The 25,759-nt window shown below is 35.8% G+C and overlaps 2 protein-coding genes and 1 non-coding gene across 3 annotated transcripts; 2 read left to right on the forward strand and 1 right to left on the reverse strand.

The window, feature by feature from the left end:
- Window positions 1-2,205: 2,205 nt before the first annotated feature.
- Window positions 2,206-2,312, forward strand: LOC122297984. The gene has a single exon (XR_006239044.1). It is a non-coding gene; the product is annotated as a small nucleolar RNA R71 (small nucleolar RNA).
- A 9,519-nt stretch (window positions 2,313-11,831) lies between these two features.
- LOC122295908 (zinc finger protein WIP6) lies at window positions 11,832-13,463 on the reverse strand. Its single transcript, XM_043105184.1, has 2 exons — window positions 13,014-13,463; window positions 11,832-12,816 (listed from the first exon to the last, which is right to left on the reverse strand). Exons 1-2 carry the CDS (start codon window positions 13,380-13,382, stop codon window positions 12,397-12,399), a joined length of 789 nt encoding a protein of 262 aa, XP_042961118.1. The 5' UTR covers window positions 13,383-13,463; the 3' UTR covers window positions 11,832-12,396.
- A 9,392-nt stretch (window positions 13,464-22,855) lies between these two features.
- On the forward strand, window positions 22,856-25,413 carry LOC122295534 (transcription factor HHO3-like). Its single transcript, XM_043104576.1, has 5 exons — window positions 22,856-23,482; window positions 23,632-23,915; window positions 24,041-24,341; window positions 24,456-24,532; window positions 24,852-25,413. The coding sequence occupies exons 1-5, from the start codon at window positions 23,344-23,346 to the stop codon at window positions 25,221-25,223; spliced, it is 1,173 nt and encodes a 390-aa protein (XP_042960510.1). The 5' UTR covers window positions 22,856-23,343; the 3' UTR covers window positions 25,224-25,413.
- Window positions 25,414-25,759: the final 346 nt, after the last annotated feature.

The raw sequence follows: 25,759 nt of genomic DNA on the forward strand, positions 1-25,759 counted from the left end.
TGAAATAGCATAAATGATTCCAGCATTAAGGAGTTTCAAAATTTCAGCTCTCACTACTTCCTTCATTGCTGGATTTAATCTTCTTTGGTGCTCGATCGTTGGCTTGTAAAGCTCCTCCATTAAAATCTTGTGCATACAAATGGAGGGACTTATTCCTTTTATGTCAAAAATAGTCCATCCCAAGGCTGTTCTATGCTCCCTCAATACACGCAGCAACTTTTCCTCTTCTTTGGGTGTGAGTGATGTAGCAACGATCATTGGAAAGGTATCACTATCCCCCAAGAACGCATAGCGAAGATGCTCAGGTAATTGCTTCAACTTCAGAGTTGTATTTTTCTACATCTTTTCTTTAGCATTTTCAAATTTAGCATTTGGTACCACCGGCTCTAGCTTCCCCACTTCATTACTAAGTGATGTAACCTGCTGCAATGCTCCCAAAGTAAAAACATAGTGGAGAAATTCTTCACTAACAAAAGGCAAGTCAGATTCACAAACAACAAAATTATTAAAATCAAAAGCATGAGATGAAGTGGTGATATAGCGTTCTAGGTGATCGGATGACATATCTTCTTGAAAGGCCTCTTCTACACATTGCTTAATGACATCTACCCGAAAGCAAGTACTTGGGTCTTTTGGAAATTTCATGGCTTGGTAGATGTTGAATATAACTTATTCCTTATTAACTCTCAATGTTAATTTACCCTTTTAAATATCAATCAAAGCTCTTCCCGTGGCCAAGAATGGTCGGCCAAGAATTAGAGGGACTTCTTCATCTTCTTCCATGTCTAACACCACAAAATCAACAGGAAAAATAAATTTATCCACCTTTACCAATACGTCTTCTATGATTCCACGTGGATACTTGATAGACCGATCCGCTAGTTGCAAGGAAATTGTTGTGTGCTTCATCTCTCCAAGTCCTAATTTCCTGCATATAGAAAGTAGCATAAGATTAATGCTAGCACCAAGCTCACATAAAACCCTATCAAAAAATGAATTTCCAATAGTGCAAGGCAAAGTGAAACTCCCCGGATCTTTTAATTTTGAGGCAATTTCTTTTGAAGAATGGCACTGCATTCTTCAGAAAGTTTCACTATTTCATATTCCTCCAACCTTCTCTTATTGGAAATGATGTCCTTCAGGAATTTTACATAGTTTGGCATTTATTCCAAGGCATATGCAAAAAGAATATTTATGTAAATTTTCTTAAAAATATCCAAAAACTTAAAAAATTGCTTATCTAATTTTTGCTTTTGAAAACGCTGAGGGTAAGGAAGTGGAGGTGCGAGAATAGGAGAATTGTCAGGAAATGAAATTGCTGGAGGCATGTCGGTCTCTCTTAATGTATCATTGACAATCTCCTCTTCTTCTACTTGATCTTTGCTTTGGCCATTGTTCGCAGCAGTAGGGGTGGACTTGCTCTCCTTTAATGGTGACCTCTCAATTTCTTTTTCACTCCTAAGTGTGATGACCTTGCATTGTTCATTTGGATTAACTTCAGTGTTACTAGGAAAAGCTCCTCTTTGTTGGACATTAATGGTAGTGGCTAGTTGCCCAATTTACACTTCAAGATTCTTCATAGTGGCTCCCATATTACTACAATGAGTCTCAATGTTGTCCAACTGTGAATCAGTCTTTTTAAATCTTGCATTGGTCTCCTGAACAGAGGAAACCATGGCATCCTCAAGTGATATCTTCTTCTTGCTTGGTTAGCTATCAAATTCTGGAGGATGTTAAGGTTGCAACACATTCTTTGTATTTCCATATGACAAATTCTCATGATTTCTAAGTCCTGGATGATAGTAATTTGGCATAGGATTACCACAATAGTTGTAGTTCCGATTGTTGACATATTGAACTTGTTCTTAACTCGCTTCATTATTTGGAACTGTTATACTTGTAGATGCAACATATTCTATACTTTGTGGTATCCTTTGTGTTGTCAAGGCTGAAATCTGATGAGATAGAGTAGCTACTTGAGCTGAAAGGGCTGCTATCGGCTCCAAGTCATGAATTCCAGTAACCTTCTTAGCCAAAGTCCTCTCAGTTGGCCATTAATAGTTGTTTGAGGCCATTTCTTCCAAAAGGGCAGTAGCACCTTTAGCTGTCTTCGACATCAAAGTTCCACCAGAAGCAGTATCAACTATAGTTCGAGTTTGCCCATTTAACCCGTTATAGAACATCTGAACTTGCAACCAATCTGGCAATCCATGTTGTGGGCAATGTCGAACCAAGTCTTTATACCTCTCCCACGCTTCACAGAGTGAGTCAAAATCATTTTGCTTGAACTGGCCAATCTCACTCCTGAGTTGGGCTGTTTTTGCAGGAGGAAAGAATTTAACAAGAAACCTCTCAACCATGTCCTGCCAACTAATGATGCTTTCCAATTGTAGAGATTGTAGCCAACCTCTAGCCTTGTCCCTCAAAGAAAAAGGAAACAATCTCAGTCTAATAGTGTCTTCAGTAACACCATTGATCTTCACAGTGTCGCAAATCTCCAAGAACATTGCCAAATGAATATTGGGATCATCCAGTGGCGATTCGCTGAATTGAGCTTGCTGCATCATGCTAATCAAAGCTGGTTTGAGCTCAAAGTTGTTGGCATTAATTGTCTGGCGCATTATGCTCGAGTAATTTCTATTCACAACTGGTCGTACATAGTCCTTCAAGGTGCGTGGTAGTGCCTCACGTTCTTCTTCAGTCATGACTAGTATCTTATTTCTTCTTCGTGATCTAAGAGTTCTTTCAATCTCTGGATCAAAATGAATAATATCACGAGATTTAGCACGACGCATCCAACGTCAAAAACACACCTGGAGAACAAAAATAAAATAAATTTCTAAATTAAAACCAAGATTACTTTGTATCAATATTGACAAAAAGAATAAGAATAAACCAATTCCCAGCAACGACGCCAAAAACTTGATTGGTGCAAAACTGCAAGTGCACAGTATCGTAATTTTATAATGAAGTGATAAGAAAAGAATCGTCCTCAGGGATTGGTACCTTACTTTTGCCAAATACCAAAATTATACTAATCTCGATTTTATCTAGAGGAATCACTAAGATTTTTGTAGTTGCAAATTAAACTAAGATCAAATCAAAGAGAAATACGCAAAAGAAATAAAACTGACGTTCGAAGATCAAATTAATGGGAAAGAAAACTTCTGGGAAATCTATTTCACTTAATTCTTCACTATGCTTTTCTCATCCAGCTAATTTAATTTAATTCTTTTTGTTCATTAACAAATCTCTAATTCATCCAACAGACTCTTTCGATAGTCAATTGAAAATTATTCTTGTTCATCAATTCACACAAGAATATGCAAATTAATAAAATAAGAAAGCAATAAGACCAATGATTTAATTACTACATAGGTTCATACAAGTCTTTCGATTTCTATACTTTCCTATGCTGAAATATTCAAGATCTACCCTATGATTCCCTCTTTCGATAGCAAATCACAAGATTAAATATCATCTAATCAATGGCCAGTTAATTAGAAGCAATAAACTCAGAATAAATCAGAAAAAACAAAAAGAGAATTGCCTTGAATTAGCATAGACAATCAAGCATAGTTTGGAACTAGGTTACATCGTTTTTCTAAAATAAATAAAATTTAGCTCATGCTAGATATGAAATTCAACATAAACGAATTCACCATAATTGTTCTGAGAATATTAGAAGAAAATAAACGCTGAAAAATACTCCTCACAACCGCAACTTGTCTTTAAAAACTCAAGGAAATGTTTCAATGCTTTTCTCCCATCTGTGCTTGTGTATGATTTCAAAACAGATGATTTGAATCCTTCTAACTATGTTTTTCTATCCCAAAAAATGTTCTCCAGTCCAAAAAGGTATGGCCATAGAGTGAAAAATCACTTTTATATGGTGTGACGGCAGAAGACCCTAGATCTGTCAAAATACGATGTTCGCTCAAGCGGGGTGTCGAGCGCACATCGAGCGTTCGACTCTGCCTGATTTCACTTGAGTGTCCTATTGAGTGCACATCGAGCATTCGACTCTGCCTGATTTCGCTCGAGCGGCCAATGTCTCGGCTTGAGCGATCTTTGTTTTCCAGCAACCTGCTCGAGCTCACTGTCAAGCGGCAGTCGAGCGTTTGAATCTGCCTGAATTCGCTCGAGCGGCCAAAAGCCTCCGCTCGAGCGATCTTGTAAGATCTGCAATACGAAATTTTGCAAGTCATCAATATGGAAAGTTGTAAATGTACTGTTTATAGTTAGCTAAAATTTTAGAGATGAAGAATCCAATGTGGGTCGGTTTTATGCTAATATTATGCAAAACTGGCTTTACACATGTGGATGCATAGGCCAATGTGGATGCTCTAAGTGTAGCCATAGAGTTTCAAACTCATTCCCTTTTCTTTGAAATAACACACCCTTACCACTGAAACAACGTATCTCTTTATGATAGCGGTTCACGAAAATAAATAATAACCCACATTCAATAAATTCACACATTCAATATCACAATCTACAATATAATATAAAACCAGATCAATTACTGTTTTAAGATTGTTGCGACCAAGAATCATTCGATTTCTTGGTTACCCAAGGCCCATTCCAAGCCGGAGTGCATGCGTTTACTAGTCATGTGGGTGCATGTATGTAAAGAATGGCATATGCAGCTTGGCATGCAAACAGTGCATGTGCGTAGCTATCATCATGCTCGATCAATCTCAAGATGGTGAAGCCTTATATATATGTGATCATCTTCCTCAATGTCAACTCTCTTCATGGGGGCCCCACTCACCTTTTTAGGTCTACAATGAATGCAATATTCAGGCCGGTATCGATTGAGTAGGCTTTCACAATTGTGTTTCTATAGAACTTGGTCCCAAATCAACTTCATTAAGCTAATTAACGCCATTAAACCCCTCATGGTACCTTTAAATGCATACCTTTATTTGTCATTCCAAACATAATACCTTTGGTACTACTCAATCAAATTATTAGTTGAAATCAATTATCTCATTCGGATTACTCAATTCCTTTATACAGTCTTGGGTAGTTATGATGTAAAAATTAAGTAGAGTTGATGGAATATTATAAATCATTCCCCCTCAATTTTTATTGATGCTATTGGTAAAACCACTTCTGCAATAAATAGCATACTTGGTCTCGCAGAAGAAAGACCACTTCCTTAAGCAGCTTGTAATCCAAGTTGTGTGCAATTGCAAATATATGTGTGTACACACACACACATGAATATGATCAGATTGGTATCATTGGAAACTTGAACCAGCCTTCATGACAAGTCATGTTTTTTTAACTAGAAAGGACAAAGCTGCTTTCTTCATCCATCTTAGATCAACTCCAATGGGTTGTTTAATTTGCATTTATAATTGACAATTAGCTAATGAAGTTTCCAGAAGCCTTCCCCATCTTATTATATGTATAGGAAATGTAAAATAAATTTTTGCTATAGTACCATCACGTATGTGCATATAGAGTTTGAACTAATTTGAATAAGTCTCACCATTCTTGATTTGGTGGACATGCACTTCTATTTATAATGATAGGTGTAACAGCCCGCTAGAAATTTAATTGTGAAATTTCTATTAACTTTAAGAACCTCGTGAAAACCCCATAAGTTTTCACGAATCCATTAATCATATAGGTTTTTGTCTAATTACATAGTTAGTGTTATTATTTACTATGGTATCAGAAGTGTGTTTTTGATTATTGGAGATAGTTAGAAGTGTCAAAATGTATTATGGTTTGTGCCATTAGACTCGGAGGGTTATTTAAAGTCTTATGGCGCAATAACATTTTTTCATATTTTCGGTCAAAACGTCTGTTTAAAACTGTAGATATTATTGGATAAAAAGAAATATCTTGAGGTAATTTTCATGAATATTATTGGGTAAAAATATTTTGAGTTGATTTTTATAGATATTATTAGATAAAATATTATGAGATAATCTTTTATAGATATTTTGGGTAGGAGAAAACTACACTCAACTCTCAACTCCAGCCTCATTTCTTCCATATCTCATCCATAATTATCTCCAGCCACCTCTCCCCACGAAATTATCTAATTACACCTTCCAATAAAAGATTATCAAACACTCTCTCTCGGACAGCTTTTAGGAGGTCTTTTGCACGCCCATTTCGAAGCTGTTGTAAGTGTTTTATCATAAAGTCTCCTTCATATAAGTTGTTCCTTTTTGAGTCTAGTTTACATGGATATCTTATTTGCCCCATTTGAAGATCATTTGGTCAGTCAAATATTGTATAAACTATAGAAAGGTCATTCTGGGAGATAAACTGGAGAATATGTTATAGTTTGGAGTTTTTGACCAAGCTAATGGATAGATATTGGTCCGAAATTTTTATGGAGTATTGTTAACATGTATATGTGACTATTGGTTGAGGATTTTTGCATGATTAAAGGTTTTGATGAAAGATTTACTTAGATTTAGAAACTTAGAAACTGGAAGAAGAAAAACAGTTTCTGTTTTGAGAAAGTTTAACTCTTTGGTGGTCTAAACCTATTCTAATGACTTTAATAATTTTATTGGAGGATCCTAAGTATCTTATATACATTTTATATTATTATTTTGAAGATATTTGATGTTAGTTTCAAAGATATGAAATTTTATGCAAAGAGATATTCAAACAAGCCAAAGTGTGGATATTCTTGGCTAAATTTATGTTTTGGTTAATTTCTAACCATGTGATCTTGAATTAGAAGCTTATATATGTTTTAGGACATCTTTTTAAACCATGTGATGGTTTGGTTTGAAGATCATATATTTATAAGTCATAGATCAAGATATTTATCAAAACTAGTTGAGGAAAAAGTTTCTGTTTTTGGATTAAGTGTAAAACCAAAAACTCCAAATGTTATTTTGTGATTTTGGTGACTTTGGTTTGATGATTTAAAGCATGGTTGATGTTAGGATGATATTATGAATATGTTAGAAGTAAGATTTGATTTTTTGAAACTCTTGGAGATGTTTTGATTTAATGTCAAAACTTGTGATTCAAGTGCTTGGATCTTTTTACAAAAAAGTTTGGTGTTAATTATTAGCTTTTTCTAAATGGATGTTTTAAGTATGATTTTGAACTTAGGATTGGAAGATGTTTGTTGCAAAATTTTGGTTTAAGCATGAGTTTTGAAATTTGAAGGAATTGCAACAAAAATCAATGGAAATGGCCTATGGATGTTTCGGCCATAATGTGTTCTTCATAGTTATGTTTTGTTTTAAATTTTTCTGAGTTGATATTTAAGTTTAGGACAAAATTTACATGATGAATGTAAATTTTGGAAACTTTTGGAGTTAGTATGCAAAATCCTTAAGTTATGGGTAAAACGGTCATTTTCCCACATGTAGAGAGTAAAATGAAAATTTTACTCTTTAAGTTAGTATTTTCCATATTTCAAATTATTAGTGATTTAGTTCTAACTTTTAGAATCACTAATTACAGTTACTCGTGATCGCACTTGAAGTTTTATAAGAAACGCGGAGATCGAGGTAAGTTAGCTTTTAACTTACTAGCAGTCTACTGTGTATGTGTGCTAAGTAAAGGAACTACAATGTATGTATGTATGTTATCATACATGTCATGCCATGCCAAGTTATCACGTAATTGTCTATTATACAGAATTTATTCTGTCATCAATTTTTATCTGTTACATAATATATTCTGTCATGTATTACTGTACATTACAAGTATGTCATGTTAAATATGTTGTCTATTATATGTTATGCCATGTTACGAAATGTTTCTATCTCAAGTTGGTCATGTATTTCAAGTTATGTTCAAATCACGTTATGTTACGTCAGGGCTCCAGTCCTTTCGTTTTCCAGTCACGTTTCATCTTGAGTACATTCAGTTTGTGTAGAATACATGGGGCCACAACAACTGTGGAGTATGTATTTACACATAGAATACATGGGGCCACAACAACTGTGGAGTATGTATTTTTCATGTTAAGTCAAGTTTGTGTAGAATACATGGGGCCACAACAACTGTGGAGTATGTATTTACACGTAGAATACATGGGGCCACAACAACTGTGGAGTATGTATTTTTCATGTTAAGTCAAGTTTGTGTAGAATACATGGGGCCACAACAATTGTGGAGTATGTATTTTTAAATGTTAAGTCAAGTTGTGTAGAATACATGGGGCCACAACAACTGTGGAGTATGTATTTAACTACAAATGTGATGCGTAAAATACATGGGGCCACAACAACTGTGGAGTATGTATTTTTCATGTTAAGTCAAGTTTGTGTAGAATACATGGGGCCACAACAACTGTGGAGTATGTATTTTTAATGTTAAGTCAAGTTTGTGAAGAATACATGGGGCCACAACAACTGTGGAGTATGTATTTACACGTAGAATACATGGGGCCACAACAACTGTGGAGTATGTATTTTTCATGTTAATTCAAGTTTCAGAGCAAGTTCATGCTAAGTCAAGTTCACTTCATGATTCAATTTAAGCTATGTCAATTATGTTATGTTGTACACTATGTTATGCTTTAATTACTTATGAATTTGATTATGCATTTATGCTTTTACTGTCATCCATGCATCATTAGTCTGTATGGAAGTTTTTTGTTAACTTGCTGAGATTTGTAATCAAATCTCACTGTGGTAGTCCCAACTACCATTCCCCCCGAATGGTAGATCTTGTTACAGGACCTGAAAGAAGATCAGGAGCTGACCAACTAGGTACAGTCGACTGAACGACGGTGCGTCGTTAAGGTTAATATAGTAGTTAAATTACTACTTGTACGATGGAGTTGCATCTCCAGTACTTTTAGATCATAACTATTTTGGAATAGTTCTGTGATCTTAGTTATTCAATGTATCTTTATATATGAAGTATGTTTTTAAGTATTTGGGATATTTTAATTTGGTGCATAGTATTGCTAAAGAAAAAAATTATCCGCTGCGAATATTGCATAATGTTAGATGCATGTTAGGATTATTGCATCTTATATGTCATGAACGGGGGCAGGTAACCTTGTGTTGCATGTCTCGACGCTTCAAATGTCCGTCCAATCCCAAACGGAATTTGGGGGCGTCACAATAGGAGTTTGTTACAATTGATAATTACACGATAAGTATACTCGAACATTTGAAATTTAAAGTATATATAACAAATACATTTGAAATTTAAAATATAACAAATAATATTTTAAGTATAATAGATTTTATCTTGTAGACTTGGAGTTATCAGGTTGTTGTGTAGATGAGGTGCTAGTAGGAGTTTGTGTGTTGCTCGAGTCTTTCTTATGATCTTAGTTGTCAATGGTTGTCTTGATACGCCGTTGCAATTCCAATGGTAAGGGACGGGCATTGGCATTGTGATAAAGAAGGGAAAATCGAGCAGAAGTAAGGAGCTTGGTAAGGATATCTGCGTGTTGCTAGAGAGAAAGTGAATATGTATTTGTTTAGAAGCAACCTTGTCACGTACGAAATGGTAGTCAAGCTTAATGTGTTTTAAACATGCATAAAAGGCATGGTTGGTCGTGAGGTAAGTTGAACCAATGTTGTCACGGTAGAGGGTTTGAGGTGTTGCCAAAGAGAGACCGAATTTAGACTTGAGATATTGCAGCCAGGCGAGTTTGGTTGCTGTGTTTGCCAGGGCTCTATACTCTACTTCAGTGCTTGATCAAGAGATGGTGGGTTGCTTGCGAGAACTCCATTAGATTATGTTGTTGCCAAGATAAACACAATAACCATTAGTGGATTTGTGGTCATCAAGGTAACAGACCTAGTCCGCATCTGAAAATGAAATGAGTGTGGTTATGGAGCTTTGCTTGATCAGTAAGCCAAATGAGATGGTTTGTTTCAGGTACTCGAGGATGCATTTAACGGTTGTCCAATGCTCAGCATGAGGGCTTTGCATATATTGACAAGCTTTGTTGACTACAAATGATACATATGAACGTTTTAAAGCAAGATATTGAAGAAAGCCAATTGTGTTGCAACAAAGAGTCAAGAGAGAATGACTATCTGTTGTTGTGAGCTTGGAAGATGAAGACATTGGCATTGATATTGGCTTGGCCATTAGCATGCTTGTATGATCCAGAAGATTATGGCTATATTGATGCTGAGAAAAATACTAATGATCACGCACTGGACTAACCTCAACACCAAGAAAGTAGTGCATGTCACTGAGGTCTTTGATTGCAAATTCAGATTGAAGGTTGGTGATGATGGATTGAACCGTTGGAGGAGAAGAACTTGTGGTTAAAATATCATCAACATATACCAACACACACACACACACACACACACACACACACACACACACACACACACACACAAACAATATATGGGTGCAGCCAACAATAAAAACAAATAGGGAGGGATCAGACTTGTAGCATGTAAAACCATATAGAGCTCTTTCCAATTTTCAAACATAGTAAAGATGAGTTGCATCAGATTAGAGAAACCCATATAGAGTTTGAATTACTCTAGTTCCCACGTGTATAGACAAGGTAATACTCCAACGGATTTTTTTTTAGCACGGATGGGTGCTGAAGATAACAGTATGATATGGGATGATTTTTCACACCTTCCAGATTTATTAAAAGGAATGTTGAAGACGAATAAGATGAGTCTTCCGTATATTAGATTTGGCTAAAGTTGTTTCATGTATTTTAATGCGCCTTATTTTTTGTAACACAGTATTCTTTAGCCACGAGTGAGGTTTTTTTAATAAAGTTTGGAGGGTCCGTCCTCCTTTCAGAAAAAATATATACATGTATAGAGTTTGAATTGATTTGAATATATAAGTCTCACCATTCTTGATTTGGTGGAGGTGTACTTCTATTTATAATTATAGGAGTTTGTTACAACTGATGATTATACTGAGTGATAAGTACACTTGAATATTTGAAATTTAAAATATAATAAATACATTGGAAATTTCAAATATATCAAATAGTCTCTTAAGTAGAACAAATTTTATCTTGTAGACTAGCTTGGAGTTATCAGGTTGTTGTGTAGATGAGGTGTTTGTAGGAGTTCGTGTGTTGTCGGAGTCCTTTCTTGTGATATAAGTTTCAATATTGGTAGTCTTCATAGTGCATTAATGCTACTCATCAACGCATTTGTTAGCTTGTTTCTCTTTCTCTATTAGTTATCTCTCTCCATCTTTTTATTTCTCTTTTTCTTTGAAGAATAGAGAAGTATATAATATGGATATCATTGCAGATTGAAATGTAGATAAATAAATGGGAATGCTCTTATAATGATATCATGATTGCAATGATATCAAGACTATGCCGATCGAGCAACTTATATACAGTGAAGATTGAAGAAGATACACACCCCACGCACCAATATATACGTACATATATAGAACACACACACACATATATATATGTGTATATATATCATAATTAAGTACGCATGCAACTGCAGCTTTCTATATATATATATAATTACCCAAGGGTTATTAATAATGCCCCATGCATTCGTATTTGGATGACTAGTGTACTAGATATACGTATAATAATAAGTGGCGTGCAAATTTAATTTGATGAAGAGAAATCCGTGAGGCTCAGCAAATAATTCAGTGCTGAGCGGAGACAAGATCTAGCTAATTAGGTCCAAGGTGGATTCGATCTTCACTTATGAAGGGAATCCGTAAAGTGGGTCAGGAATTCACTAGCTACTCGTTTTTCTTATGCTCATTTAGGGTTTTCCTTCGAAAAAGATCCTTTCTCTTTTTGTTTTTCCTTATCCCCAAAGTTAATAAATTAATAATATTTATCAATGCAAGCATATATATATACATGAAAGGAGACGCAGATTCTTTTTCCAAAAAAGGAGAACTTACCATAAGGTATTATGGAGTAATAATAAAGCCCAACATTAAAAATAAAATAAAAAGGGACATGGGTCATGATGAATGACTCATGATGTAGAATGATCAAAGGCTTTGTAAGAGGCCACCCTTGTGGAACCAAAAAAAGTAAACAGTATCTTGCAGACAGCAAAAAAAAAAAAAAAAAAAAAACCCAAAAACAGTAATCTTTCTATGGCCCTTCGTTACCCTCTCTGACGTTAGGTAGGGCTGCTGAAAGTGTTAGTGGTAGACGTACGAAGCTCAGAGTCACCGCGCATTCGGAATCTCAGATACTAAAGACGCTTTATCTCGCTATCTCTCTCTCTCTCTCTCTCTCTCTCTCTCTCTCAGCACATACTGATTAATGCAAAGAACCTTGGGTTTCATTACGCCGTTCGTCTTCATTCTATTTCAATCTCTCACACAACGAAAAACAGAGGCACTAATTAGTAATTACTAGACCTTAATCGTACCTAAAGATTAAACTCCAAGTGTACTACCAAAAGAAAACAGCCCAGGACCTCCATTTTCAACGTCTTCGTCATCATTACCTTATTCTTCTTCTTCTTCTTCTTCTTCACCCTCACACAGCTGATCCATGGAGTGCGGAGCGTGACCTTCTCCAAATGCCCTAATATGGTCCTTAAGGGACCTCTTGTGTTTGAAGTTAGAGCTACAAATACAAAACCAGAGCTTCCCACAATTCTTCTCGTGAGTCCTCCAATCCCCTCGGATAGCGAATGCTTTTCCACATTTTCTGCACCCGTATGGTTTGGCTCCGTGCATTCGCTTGTAATGAATCTGCAGGGTCCGGAAATCTTTCAACGGCTTTGACCTTGGATGCTTTATACTGTTCTTGCAACCCTCGGCACAGCAATAGCATGGCAGTCTCTGTATGGAGGAAGACGGTTTCGACCCTCTCAAAGATTCTGGGCCCTTCCGGTATTGTGATCCATGCCCCCACATATGCATCTAAATCTCATATATACACAAACAAAAAAAAAAAAAAAAAGGAAAAAAGATAATTTGACACAATCAATTAGGCAATGCAATAAGATGGACGTAATGCATATATAATCCACGACGATGAAAACTGAAAACATGTGATATCTAACAAGAAATTCGACCGCGTACAGTAACTATAAATCTATTTTTTATATCTTTCTAACCTGCATGTTGTTGTATCTGTTGAATGTTTTGTTGCAGACAGTGCAAGAGAACTGTGCTGGGCCAGCAAGGATCTGTGCGAGAGAAGGAATCCAGTATTGGAAAACAGCGGGTGCAGCGATGTCATTAGGGTTGCTAGAACTGGATCCAGATGCAGGACCAACGTGAAGGGCTACTGATACATCAACCTGATCAGGAGTACTAGAAGGTGTAGTTTGGTGACGCACAGTGTGGTTAGAGGGAATATAGATAGGATTCTTCCGGATGTGTAGGTCAGGAGGTCCAAGAGAGAGAAAAATGGAATTTTCATCAGCTTCCAAACTTGCACTCTCAGTACTAGAGGATGTGCAGGTGAAGGAGGGAGTTTGCATGATGATGTTGATGCTGATATGTGAGGGAGAGAGGCCAAGGATTGATTGTGGCCTTTGGGGTTCAATAGAAAGATGCTTCTGACTAGCTCGGCAAGTTTCATTAATAGCATCGTGATTGCTTCTTCTTCTTTCTTTTTCTTTTTTTTTTCTTTTTTCTTTTTTCTTTTTTTTTGCCTGAAGTGTCAACATTACAAATTATGGGGTAAGCATGCAATTAGTATGGATCGATAACTATAAGTTCTTATATATTTAAGTTTTATCTTTTGAAATAAATTAATGAGCAATATCTGATGATTCCAGCTTAATTAAGGAAGTTCTATGCCGTGAATTATTAGCTAGTAGTACTTCAGCTAGCTTTTGATCTATCTTGTGCATATAAGTTAGCTTTTCACGTAATCAGCTGCGTTTGGTTGGCAAGCATACCTCAATTCATCTTAAACCCATTTTTAATGTGACCTACTACTTTGTTAACTTTTCATAAAAAGTTAAACCCATCTCAACCTATTTCTTATATTCAAACAAAAATCTTAACATATTTACAATAAACATATCTCAATAAAACCCATAAAATATTAGTACTGTTTATAGATCAACTTATATTATCTGAAATGTTTATAGATCAACTTATATTATCTGAAATTACTTCAACATCCAAATATAGCAATTTTATGTCCTTTCATTTTATGTGTTTAGATTAATCTTATTGCGTCTTTGTGCTTTTCTTGTGCGAGATTTTCTTTTTCTTTTTACTATATATAAATGTACCAAAGAGCTAGCTGCTAGGGTCCAAAATCTTAGATAGGGACAAAAAGTAGCTCCTTTCATGTTGAGACCGCCACATTAATAGTATTGTCTGTTTTGTTTTGGTAATCCAGTAGTACTTCAGTTTAGGGTTTGGGTATGATCGAGGGAGAGGATTAGTGGCTGTTTATACGTTGAGTTAGCGAAAGAAAAAGGGAGAGGATCAAGACAAACAGTACTACATTAATGAAAGCTAAGGTTCTATGCATGCATTGTGTGTACGAAGTGGCAGTTTGATTGATTATATATGTATTCAAAGACCCTTTTTGGTCCCACTTTTTTCTAATAATTAAATAAGATAGACAAGTCGCAAAGTGGCCGGTCAAGTGAAATCAGTGATTGCAGAAGGGCAGATATGCAGACAAGGGACAGTACAGTCACAGACTTTACTGTTCATAACCTTGCATGGGGCCTTTCCCAATTGCCATAGATTTTGCGGGGGGTGAGGGATATCGGTTTTGGGTTTTGGTGGTGACAAAATGTGGGGCGCAGAAAGGCAATTAATAAATAAATAAGATCAAGAAGATTTTTTCTATACAACCGAAGTCCTGTGCAAAGCATATATATATATATATATATATTTCAAACAAGTGTAGTACTCTACAGGAGTAAAGTAGGATAGTGGGACGTCCAATAATCATTTCAACTCAATTAATACAATACAAGAAAAAGAAAAAAAAATTGATCTAGAGCTAGTGATTTAGCTCCCATTCATTTTTCACGAGAGGAAGCCGTTTGATGCTATTTTTCTACAGTCCAAAGATCAAACTGCAATATTAGATCAAAAGTTGTCGTAGATTGTGTTGTGCAGCACTTTGTTGATCCGGTTTGGTTGAAAGAAATTCTCATTTCCTTTTTCTCACGATCTTCGATTAGTATAAGCCGAAACATAAGAAAATAGCATCCAGTAGATGTGTACCGATACGTCAATGAACAATCATCAGTGGCTATATAAAAGCATATGGGAATCACGCGTCACTGTTGATGAGAAGAAATTGGTAAGATATGCAAGATCTAAGTTCGCTGATACTATTCTATCGTTTGTGACTACATAACACATACCATTACTTGATGGCGCTTGAATCTCACGCACGGTATACGCCTATATACGTTGAACAGAATTGAACTTCCATCAATCAAAATTATTATTGCATTAAAAAAATAAATGTGAAGAAATTAATTTATTCAGTATAAAAATATAAATAAAAATATGGTAGAAAAAATTATTAGTGGTCAACCATGACCCTTCATTTTTTAGTGTTTGAACTTTTCTGTTTTCATTAAAAAATAAATTATGTAAATTTAAGTTTATATATATGCTATAGTTGTTTACCATATATTTTTAAAAAATTATCTTTTTGTTCATTAAGTTTTTAATTTTATGAATTTTCTTCCTCGAATTTGATAAATTCTTTTAAAGAAAAAAAAAGGGTTCGAAAGAGTATGGGATCTTCCAATTAGCAACTACGTACATACTTGAATGAAAATTGATGATATGTGGAGCTCGTAATTAATTGGCATGTTTGGAGAAGCAAAACCTGCATGCACTCCTAATTGCTGTCGACCAGGAATTAAGCTCAAGCAACTCAAAACCTAATTAATTAACAGCATCATCACTCAAAAAATAAAAATAAAAACAAAAATAAAAAGTTGCCTTGTTTAGGTAAAGGAATTAACCGGGAAAGTCGAAGCTGGCTTGCTTGTTGGTACGTACGTAGCAGCCAGCTAGCTAGCGGAGGCAAACAATACTGCGCGCATAGGATAGCGTACCAATTCAAACACAAATATTGCACGATTCCCGAGCTAGTTCTGCATGCAGCTAGTTTCGTTTCTCTTCTGTCCACATGCGTGACTGACTTGAGTTACTCCGGCCTCTTATCTCATCTCTTTTTCCGAATCAAAAGAGATGGTGATGTTAGAGATGCACATGATACTGGCTTACCCTTCAGGGAAGGAGAAGCAGAACTACTGTAGACGGAAAGCACGATAGCTAGTCTTTTGAATTTTGATCTTCCTATATACATATACTTTTGTACCTAAAAGATCGATCGAGCCTCGACAGAGATTCATGGTCGTGGAAATTATATACATGGAGGCCAGTTTTGAGTGTGTTCAGTGTTGATTGCTACCATATCCAAAAAGTTAAAAAGAGTGTAAACACACATACACACGTATATATGAATTAATGCTTTATGTTTTCACCAAAAGTTTGGTGAAGAAGACGGGACGATAATGTACTTACAAAATATATATTCCACTATTAATTAATATTGTCGTGGACTCGTTGGACACTTTCTAAAGTTACTAAGAGCATACATTCCTAATGGATTTTTCATTCTATTTTTTAAAATACGTTATTAAAAATTATTTTTTTATTATATTTACTCACTTTTATAGTAGGCCATCCATCAACTTATATATATATTTTTTATATTATTTAAATATTATACTTTTTAATTTTTTTATTCATTTTAAATATGTTATCTAATTATTAATGATACTGCAATATCTCCCCATAATTATGTTCTATTTTAAATTAATCTAAATTTATAAACTAAACCAAAATACAAATTAATTCAAAAAACAACAATAAGAGATTATATAATAAAAATATTCTCAAAGTATATACAATGGAGTTCTTGCACGTCTACAAGTATATATAAACCGATTGGAGCCATATGCTTGTTTTTATATATACCAATTGGAGTTACCCCAGCCAACACAGCAGCCCATAGCATAGCAAGAAACATTCAAACATGCTTGCTTTTATATACATTCTATTCATTTGCATCATAAAAAGTTTGTAAAAAAAGAGAGTACTTCTTCATGATCACCTTAGAGTCCTGTCCCCACCAGATAAGAAGAAAAGAAATGATCAAAGTGGAACCAGTTCTAATCAATATATGAAGTAATATATGCCAAAGTTGAACCAACCACTTAATTCCATTATCATAAAAGAGTAAAAAGGGCACTGTAACTAAGGTAATACATAATTATTTATATATATATTCTTTTCATTAACATCAGCTTCTCATTCCTTAAAAAATACAATACATCAAACTATAATTCTGGGATATTACAAAGCATTTCTCTACTGATGATAGGATAAACATCCGCAGGTCCCTCTCCAATCGAACAACATTCACCTTCCATGCATCCTCAATGCCCTTTTCGCAAGCTAATGAGCCACATGGTTTCCTTCTCTATAGATAAATCCCACTATCCAGTCTGGTCTATGAGTATCTTAATTATGTCTTCAACTAGCTGCCCCATCCATGCACATGGAGCTTCCTTGTAATATATCTCTTAAATTACTCTTTGGGCATCTCCTTCAAACAACACATTCTTGGCATCCAATTCTACCACTAGTTCCATAGCCCTCCATAAAACAGTAGCTTCAGCTAATACAAAACTTCCAATAAAATCCTTTGAGCCACACAATGAAAATAGGAGCTCCCCCCTTATAGTATGGTTTCTTCTTCCCTGCAGCAAATTGGGCAAATAAGCTCTTTTACTATATTTTTTTTATATATAATCTTTCCTTGGTAGGTAAAATACAGTTCAATACTTTTGGGCTGGCTCTCTTTGTGTCACCTCTGGATAAAGGAAAACTTGATGGTTTGGCTTGCCTTTCCTTTTTGGTCATTCTGAATAGGATGAGTTTTTAAAAATCGAGAGAGAAAAGAAAGAACAGAACAATTACAAAGGAAGAAAGAAGAAAATTAGGAAATTTTCAAAAATAACCGGTTACAATAATACTATGAGATCTTTCATAAACATTTGATGAGTTCACAAAGGCCATGTTCCTAATAGCTAATCTCATCTGGTAGTTCTTAAGCTTCCCCATTCAGGCAAACAGGCTATTGAATGTGAATAAATTTCAAGGAGCACAGTTCTCTAACTTTTCATCTTTGCAACTTGGATTTCACGTTCTCTGTAGATCCATATTTATTGAATCAAAACTAGAAGTAGACTCCTGATGCTTTGATATACCAGAGAATATTTGAGGACCAATACCAATTAATAATAGCTATGGGGTATACTGAGACCATCAATGACTAGAAGACATTTTGTATCAATAAAATAACACAAAAGATAGGAGAAGAAGAGTTGAAGTACTGATCTACATGGTTAAATTATCTATAGTACTACTCCACCAGCATATAATAGGCAGCTTTCGATAATGTCATATAGATCCCAATCATGGTGATAAAAAAAAAAAAAAAAAAAAAAAAAGAAAAGAAAAGGATGCCTAAATAGTCTCCATATCTTACTTGCCTAACCTAACCATTCATTCAAACACCCATCATTGGATATCCATCAGATTTTCCATACTAAGGAAATAGAATCCAAATGAAATAAAATATTAATTTTTCGCATACAAAAAAAGACCGATCATCAATATACAAAAACTCAATAAAACCTACAAATCATTATGAGAACAGACTTGTATATATATAGAATCTCAATGAAATCAACAAGTTGTTGTAAGAATATAACCACAAGTCCGAATCATCGAATTTTGCAAAAGGTGTCTTATTCACAACCAGAGGGAAATTCCTTACACTTGACAGCTTCGCTACATTACTTTACAAGTTGACATAAAATGATCATACAAATGTTATTAAACCAAAAACAGCATAGTTCTTATAAAAAACCGGCCAGTGACAAAATTGCACGCAACGGATAGTTCTTGCAATTGGAATAGCCATCTTCCAATAGAATGTTTGGTTTTAATCAAACCAAATTCTTTCAAAAATAGATATGTAATTAATTTTACACCAAAAACCAATATATAAGCATCCATTCACCCTTATATTACATGCACTTTAGTGCAACAACTACTTGAAACTTTACTGTAAAATTTGGGCACCGATTCATGATATTTCTTCCTTATTAAAAAACATACATCCCTAGGTCCAAATTCTCTCTATATGCTAGCTGTAAAATCCCACAATCATGTACCCATGGAAACTCCTAGACCCATATTTTGAGAAGAAAAAATTTGTGCTTTCATGCATTTTGGATGGGGAGAGAGAGAGAGAGAGAGAGAGAGAGAGAGAGAGAGAGAGAGAGAGATTCCAATAAAAAGCCAAAGTATTTTGCTTATATATTCCATGAATCGGTATATGTTAAAGGAAAAAAAATTCTAATGTTTACCTTAGCAGTGAGAGCAGAACTAGCTTGGAGCAGAAGACAATGGATGATTGGTGATTGAGTCGACTAGCGAAGTCGATGAAGATGGAAAGCTCTAGTTCTGGCTTTGGTGCCAAGCAAAGAGAAAGCACAGGATCCTCCCCATGTAGGGGAATCATTGTAGTAGCATGTAGTGAAATTATTTTATCTTATCTCATCATTATAATTTTTTTAAAATTTTTACATAAAATATAATGAAAAATTCAACTTTTTCATATTTTAAAATAATAATAATATTAAAAAATAAAATTTTATTCAATTTTCATCTTTCACCTCAACTCATTATCCAATAACACTAAATTAGATTTGGTGTTGCATGACCTTTAAACGCGGGTATGTATCTTTCAATTAGGAACCCACGGCCGGCATGATCTGCACTTAGGGCAGGCAGCCACCCATCCCCTAGCAGGATGGCCGGTGAATTGGGCAGACTTGGTTGCGGTGGCTAGCCCTAAGAATGAATATTATTGTTGCAATTATTTCAATTACATAATAATTATATGTTGTATTTAATTAGCGTATAGATTGAGTTGTTTTTATTGTTTGAAGTACGTAATAGACCAAACTCACAAGATATTCATGTTCTCGATCTGACACGATAAACATTTATTGCGCCAAGAGTGAGATAAGCATGAGGCGTACGTATAGTCGTACGTACGGATGCTTGCTACTGCATGCGCAAGTTCAAGTCTCCAATTACCCTTCCAGCTGCAGAATGTTAAAAACTTAAAATTTTCGGCCTGCTCCATATTAATGTAACACTACTACTTCTCCATCATATCCTATAACTAGATCTTCTGACATAAATTAGGGAGACTCATCACTCATGAGAGAGAGAGAGAGAGAGAGAGAGAGAGAGAGAGAGAGATGAACTTAAAGATCATCGGTAGATGATCGATCAGGGCCAGGGTTCGTGGGCCTCCTCACATGAAGAGGTTTCCATCGAAGAAACAAGAAAATAGAGGGAGTACTGAGACTGATCACAGAGAGAGACTGAGAGCCATGAAATGGTTTGAAATGATTTTTAGGATTTCATCGTTTTGCTAGCGAGTGAAAATTGCCATGCACCAGCGACAAATGTGATTTTTTTTCCTTAAATTAAGTTCTTTTCAGATTATTTTGAGTGAGCTTTTGAAAATATGTGTTCTTTCGAGAGCCTAGATGTAATAGTACGTACTTGGTACGTAAGTAGTTCACTCCGCAACATTTCGTTCTTTGTTGGTTTTGCTATTCGCTTGAATAATTTGAAGAAAAATATACCTGCAGCCTTAACGTTTATGTCGCAGGGCCAGGCCGGCTTTGGACTTTGAATAGGGCTGCCCTCTAAACGTATTGTAAGTGGACCAATGCATACAACAATAAGGAGCCCAAAATAAGGCAAGATGTAAAGCTCATGAGGTACATATATATAGCGGCCAGCTTGTAACAGCTGCCCCATTTCTTGCCCTACGATCTCACATTCCATGAGAAGTACTCCTCCTGCAAACAGAAGTGGTTTAGTTTTGGTACTTTTGCATGCTGCTTTACTCCCTGTCCATGATGCATGCAGAATATATGTTTAAAGGGATCTGAAAAAGCTAGCTAACTAAGAGCTTTCAAAGATCGAGCCCTTTTTCCCCCCACTTGAAGATCACTTTAAATCGATCTAAAGCTATGCATGCATGCTCATTAAAGTAGAAAAAAATGAAAATCCCCTCGAATTTCATCCACAGATGAATACAAATCACACCAAGGCCATGCAGCTTGTCTGTATATATATTCCTTCGGCTCGAGATTTCACGTTACCATTTCTTTTTCAGTACTGCATGCATGGCCTGGAGATTCTTTTTATGGCGTTTTTCCCATGTATAGACTTATTTCTAAGATCAGTTTTTCTACGTACATACCAATCAATCAATAAATATTCGATCTCTCTTTTCCATTATATATGCACCCAACTCGTGAAATCTTCTTTGGTTTAGTACTCAACTTTCCATTTTTTTTTTCTAAAACGATATTTAAATTCAGTCTAAATATCTTCAATCTCAAAAGAATATTTTATTTCAATTTTTCGTCCAATTATTCTTTTAAATCTAAGTAGAGAGTAAAAAATATAAAAACCAAAACAAAAATACCAAAAAATTACATTTAAATAATTTCTAAACTCTACTTATAATTTATTTTCACAAAAAGAACTGCTACATACACAAAAAGATTACACGAAAGTAAATCCACAAAATAACATGGCTTCATATCATGATCCGTTAGATCTACCTTACAGTAAAAGTAACTTTACAATCTAATTTATGAATTTACTTTTGTATAACCATTCTGTAACTAAAGTATTTCTCTTTCACAAATCTAAATACAAAACATATTTAAAAAAAAAAGATTTATTAAAATTTTCCTATGTACCTTCACAAAATTCAATTAATAACTCGTCTCGCTTTTTTTTTAATCCTTTATTAACCTTTTAGATAGAGTACTAGTACCACTGACTCCATCCTTTTAAAAAAAGGCCTGCAAATTAGCTAGGAAGAGAAGAAATGAAGTTGCTGGCCTAATGGGTATCATCAATCACTACTACTTCTGCTTGGATCGATCGTGGTTTGCCACTTAACACAACGTGTCTCCATATTGACCAAATTTGAAGTGGTCCAATGCATAGATGTTGATGAAGATGATCTTGCGTGGTTCTCCATGAAATATTGGCATGGTGGAATAATTACCTTCCGCCATTATTATGTTTACTTAATTAATATTCTTATATCCAATGATAAACATAAGTGCTAAAGATCAATATATATACATTAATTAGAACGATTACTACCACTAATTATCATCAGTTGGATATAAATGTCAATGAGTTATCGAAGGAATTGAATTGTTGGGGAAACTGATCTTAAATCTTGTGTCAGTCATGAACATATATATTCCCCACTTTACCATTTTAAAGGAAGAGGAACAGATTTCTTTTATTCATAAAATTTGCTTGGTTCTTTATAGATAAAAAGGTTCTATGGAAGATCATGAAAAGGAGGGGATGAAGACTTTTGTTTGAGGTGAACAGTTTTCTAAAAACTAATAAAATTAGGTGGCGAAAATAATACATTTTTTTCGAAAAACCTTTCATATATGAGAGAGAGAGAGAGAGAGAGAGAGAGAGAGAGAGAGAGAGGCCTGCTCTAGGTTTGAAACATGGAAAAGTAAAGCTAAAAAACGGAAGACACCGAATGCGAGTAGTGCATATACTGATAGTACTACTGCATGTATTCTCATACGGGGCAATTCCCCCTCAGTCCAATTCATAAGATATAGATATAGATATGGTAATTGGCTTTTGGTGTCTCTGAAAAGCCACATTTTTTTTTTTTTTTCGTAGATTTGTTTCCCATGAGAAAAGATTCCCACGAACCCAGCTGGGAACCCCGAGGTATATTCCATGGAGATAATCACAACTAGTCCGACTTCAGCCCAGTCAAATTCATTTCTGAAGTTACAGACAAAATGTTTGATCTTATCTGCTGCAACAAAACATCTAACAGTAATAAAAGCTTCTGGGTCCATGTAGGCTGACGTTGTTGCCAGCCCACGATGGAAAAAGCGAATCCTCCTTCGAATATTCAACCCCTCTCTCATCTCTCTCCCTCTCTGTTTCTAACAAAGCTTGTGTATTGTATAAAAGAGAACCCCATCAAAGATTCGTTTGTATGCGACGGCACGACTTCGAAATCTCCCCCATTTCTCGCTTCTGTCTCTCTCTTTCGGGTGTCCTCAGTTTATTCTCTTTTGGGATTCCCTTTAGATCCCTGATTCCTGTTAGAGAAACCCGTTTCGTTGGTCGAATCTATATTATTAATTTATTCTATGTGCTTTGGACAAAACACCCTTTGTTGTTGTGGTAGCGCCTATATTATATCTTCTATCCCCCAAGCTTTTTTATCAGAAACCCCATAGTATTATCACAAGCATAAACTGTCTTTCAATGGATTATTACCCTGAGAAAATGCAGCATCACGGTGGTTTGGGCTTCCGAGAGTATGTCAAAGCTTTAGAGGAAGAGCGCCGGAAGATCCAGGTGTTCCAGCGGGAGTTACCTCTCTGTTTAGAGCTTGTTACCCAAGGTAACCAAAAGCTTCGACCTTTTCATGTTATTATTATTATTTAAAAAAAAAATGGTTCTTTGGGTATTTTTCGTAGTCTACTTGTTAATGGTCTTTGATTATATGGATTTTTTTTTTTTAATGATTTATGGGTTTGTGATTCCATGTAGCTATTGAGGCGTGTCGGCAACAGTATTCGGGAACGACAACGGAGAACAACTTGCATGGACAATCTGAAAGTTCGGAGCAGACGACTTCAAATGACGTTCCTCCAGTGTTCGAGGAGTTCTTTCCGATAAAGCGGTCTGCTTCGTCCGATGATGAGGAGGAGGAGCACCAATCGCACAAGACCAAGAAGGAGAAGGTGATCAGCAATGATAGTAAGAAGAAGTCGGATTGGCTTAGCTCTGTTCAGTTGTGGAATAATCCAACCTCAGATCCACAACCCAAAGAGGTAGCAAAGAGAAAAAAAAGCTTGTTCTTTCTTATCTTGTAATTTTGTTTGGTGATTGCCTATATAATTTTAGAGGAAAGGAATGGGAAAGACTGAAGCTTTTTCTGTTTGCGGGTATTTTGCAGGATGTACCGAGAAAGGCAACGGTGATGGAGGTTAAGAGGAATGGTGGCGGTGGTGGTGCTTTCCAGCCTTTCCAAAGAGAGAAGAGTGTTGCAGCGCCTTCTCCACCGGCACCGGAGCCGGAGCCAGTGGCGGCTTTAGCCACAACGAGTTGGTCGGCGGAAACAGCCACGGGAGGAGGCGGTGAAAACGACAGAAGAGAACAGAAAGAAGGGCAGGCTCAGAGAAAGCAGAGGCGGAATTGGTCCCCTGAGTTGCACAGGCGATTCTTGCACGCGCTTCAACAACTTGGCGGTTCACAAGGTGTGTATGTGTGCGCTTTTTCTCTTCTGGAAGTTAATTTTGATTCCCATTTTGTGGGATTGGAATGAGTTGAATTGTTTGTTAATATAAGGCAGTGATTGGTTTGTATTGCAGTTGCGACACCTAAGCAAATTAGGGAGCTAATGAAGGTTGATGGGCTTACAAATGACGAAGTCAAAAGCCATTTACAGGTTTGTAATTGATAATCATAGCAGCTAAACGTTTTGCATAATTGAGTTCATGTGTCAAAAGCATATCTGTTTTTACATTTAAGAATGTTTTTCTAATGTTTTGCAACAGGAGATTCAGCATTTAAGAGAGACAACACACAGATTTGTCTTACTTGTCAAATTTAAGATCCAAAAATTACACACTCCCCATAATATTTCTTACTAACGGTTTTTTTATTTCTTCTAGCATGATCAATGGCTTTATTTTTTATTTTTTATTTTATGGTATCATCATGTTTTGGGGGGAGGCATGAGCTAAATCATCTATGATATGTTTCAGAAATATCGGTTGCACACAAGAAGACCAAGTCCATCGATTCACAATAATGGAAACCAGCAGCCACCACAAGTAGTAGTTGTTGGAGGCATATGGATGTCAGCACCAGCCGAGTATGCAGCAGTGGCAGCATCAGGAGATGTTGCCTGCAGTGTTGCAGCAACCAATGGAATCTATGCTCCTGTGGCCGCACCATCACCTGCAGTCCAACAGGCATCAACATCTCAAATCCAGAGATTACCTCTGAAGCAATCCCAGCCCCCACAATCTGAAGAAAGGGTTAGCCATAGTGGGAAGAGAACTTGGTCTGATACCCTAGCCACATCATCCTCCACCCACACTACCACTACTTCCCCTGTTTTCCAATTTTCATAGCCTTAAGAGTGATGTAAATTTTTTTGTAATCACGGCTGAATAGAAAATGCTATAAGACATCCTCGTCTTTTCTGACTTTAGTCTTCTTATTTTCCCTGTTGTTTTTGGACTGTAAAAAGTGTAGATTTCATTGGATACAAGGGATGGTGATAGTCAAATCTTGAAAACGAATGATTATCCAATTTATCCATGTAGTTCTCCACTATGGTGGTACTGTTTCTTGATGGATAAACAAAACTCAATTTATATTCTGAATTTTGAAAGGCGCAAAACATTACCATAGTGACCGGGAGCAATTAATTTGTTGAGTCTCGTGTGAAGATTGTGAAGCAGAAGCAAGAACTTCAGCAGTGTTAATACGCTGATGCAGATTGTACACTCGGTAATCGAGCATCAAGGAAAAATGCCATTGCACATCAAATCCATCCCAATCTGTCAGCAAAAAAGTAGAATGCTAGGTTCTGGATTTACTCTGAATGTCAACTAACCACCAGTCGTTTATCTTGTCAGTTATTAGATCAGATGCAGAAGCAGAA

This window comes from Carya illinoinensis, chromosome 15 (assembly GCF_018687715.1).
Source record: "Carya illinoinensis cultivar Pawnee chromosome 15, C.illinoinensisPawnee_v1, whole genome shotgun sequence".
Classification (NCBI taxonomy): Eukaryota; Viridiplantae; Streptophyta; class Magnoliopsida; order Fagales; family Juglandaceae; genus Carya; species Carya illinoinensis.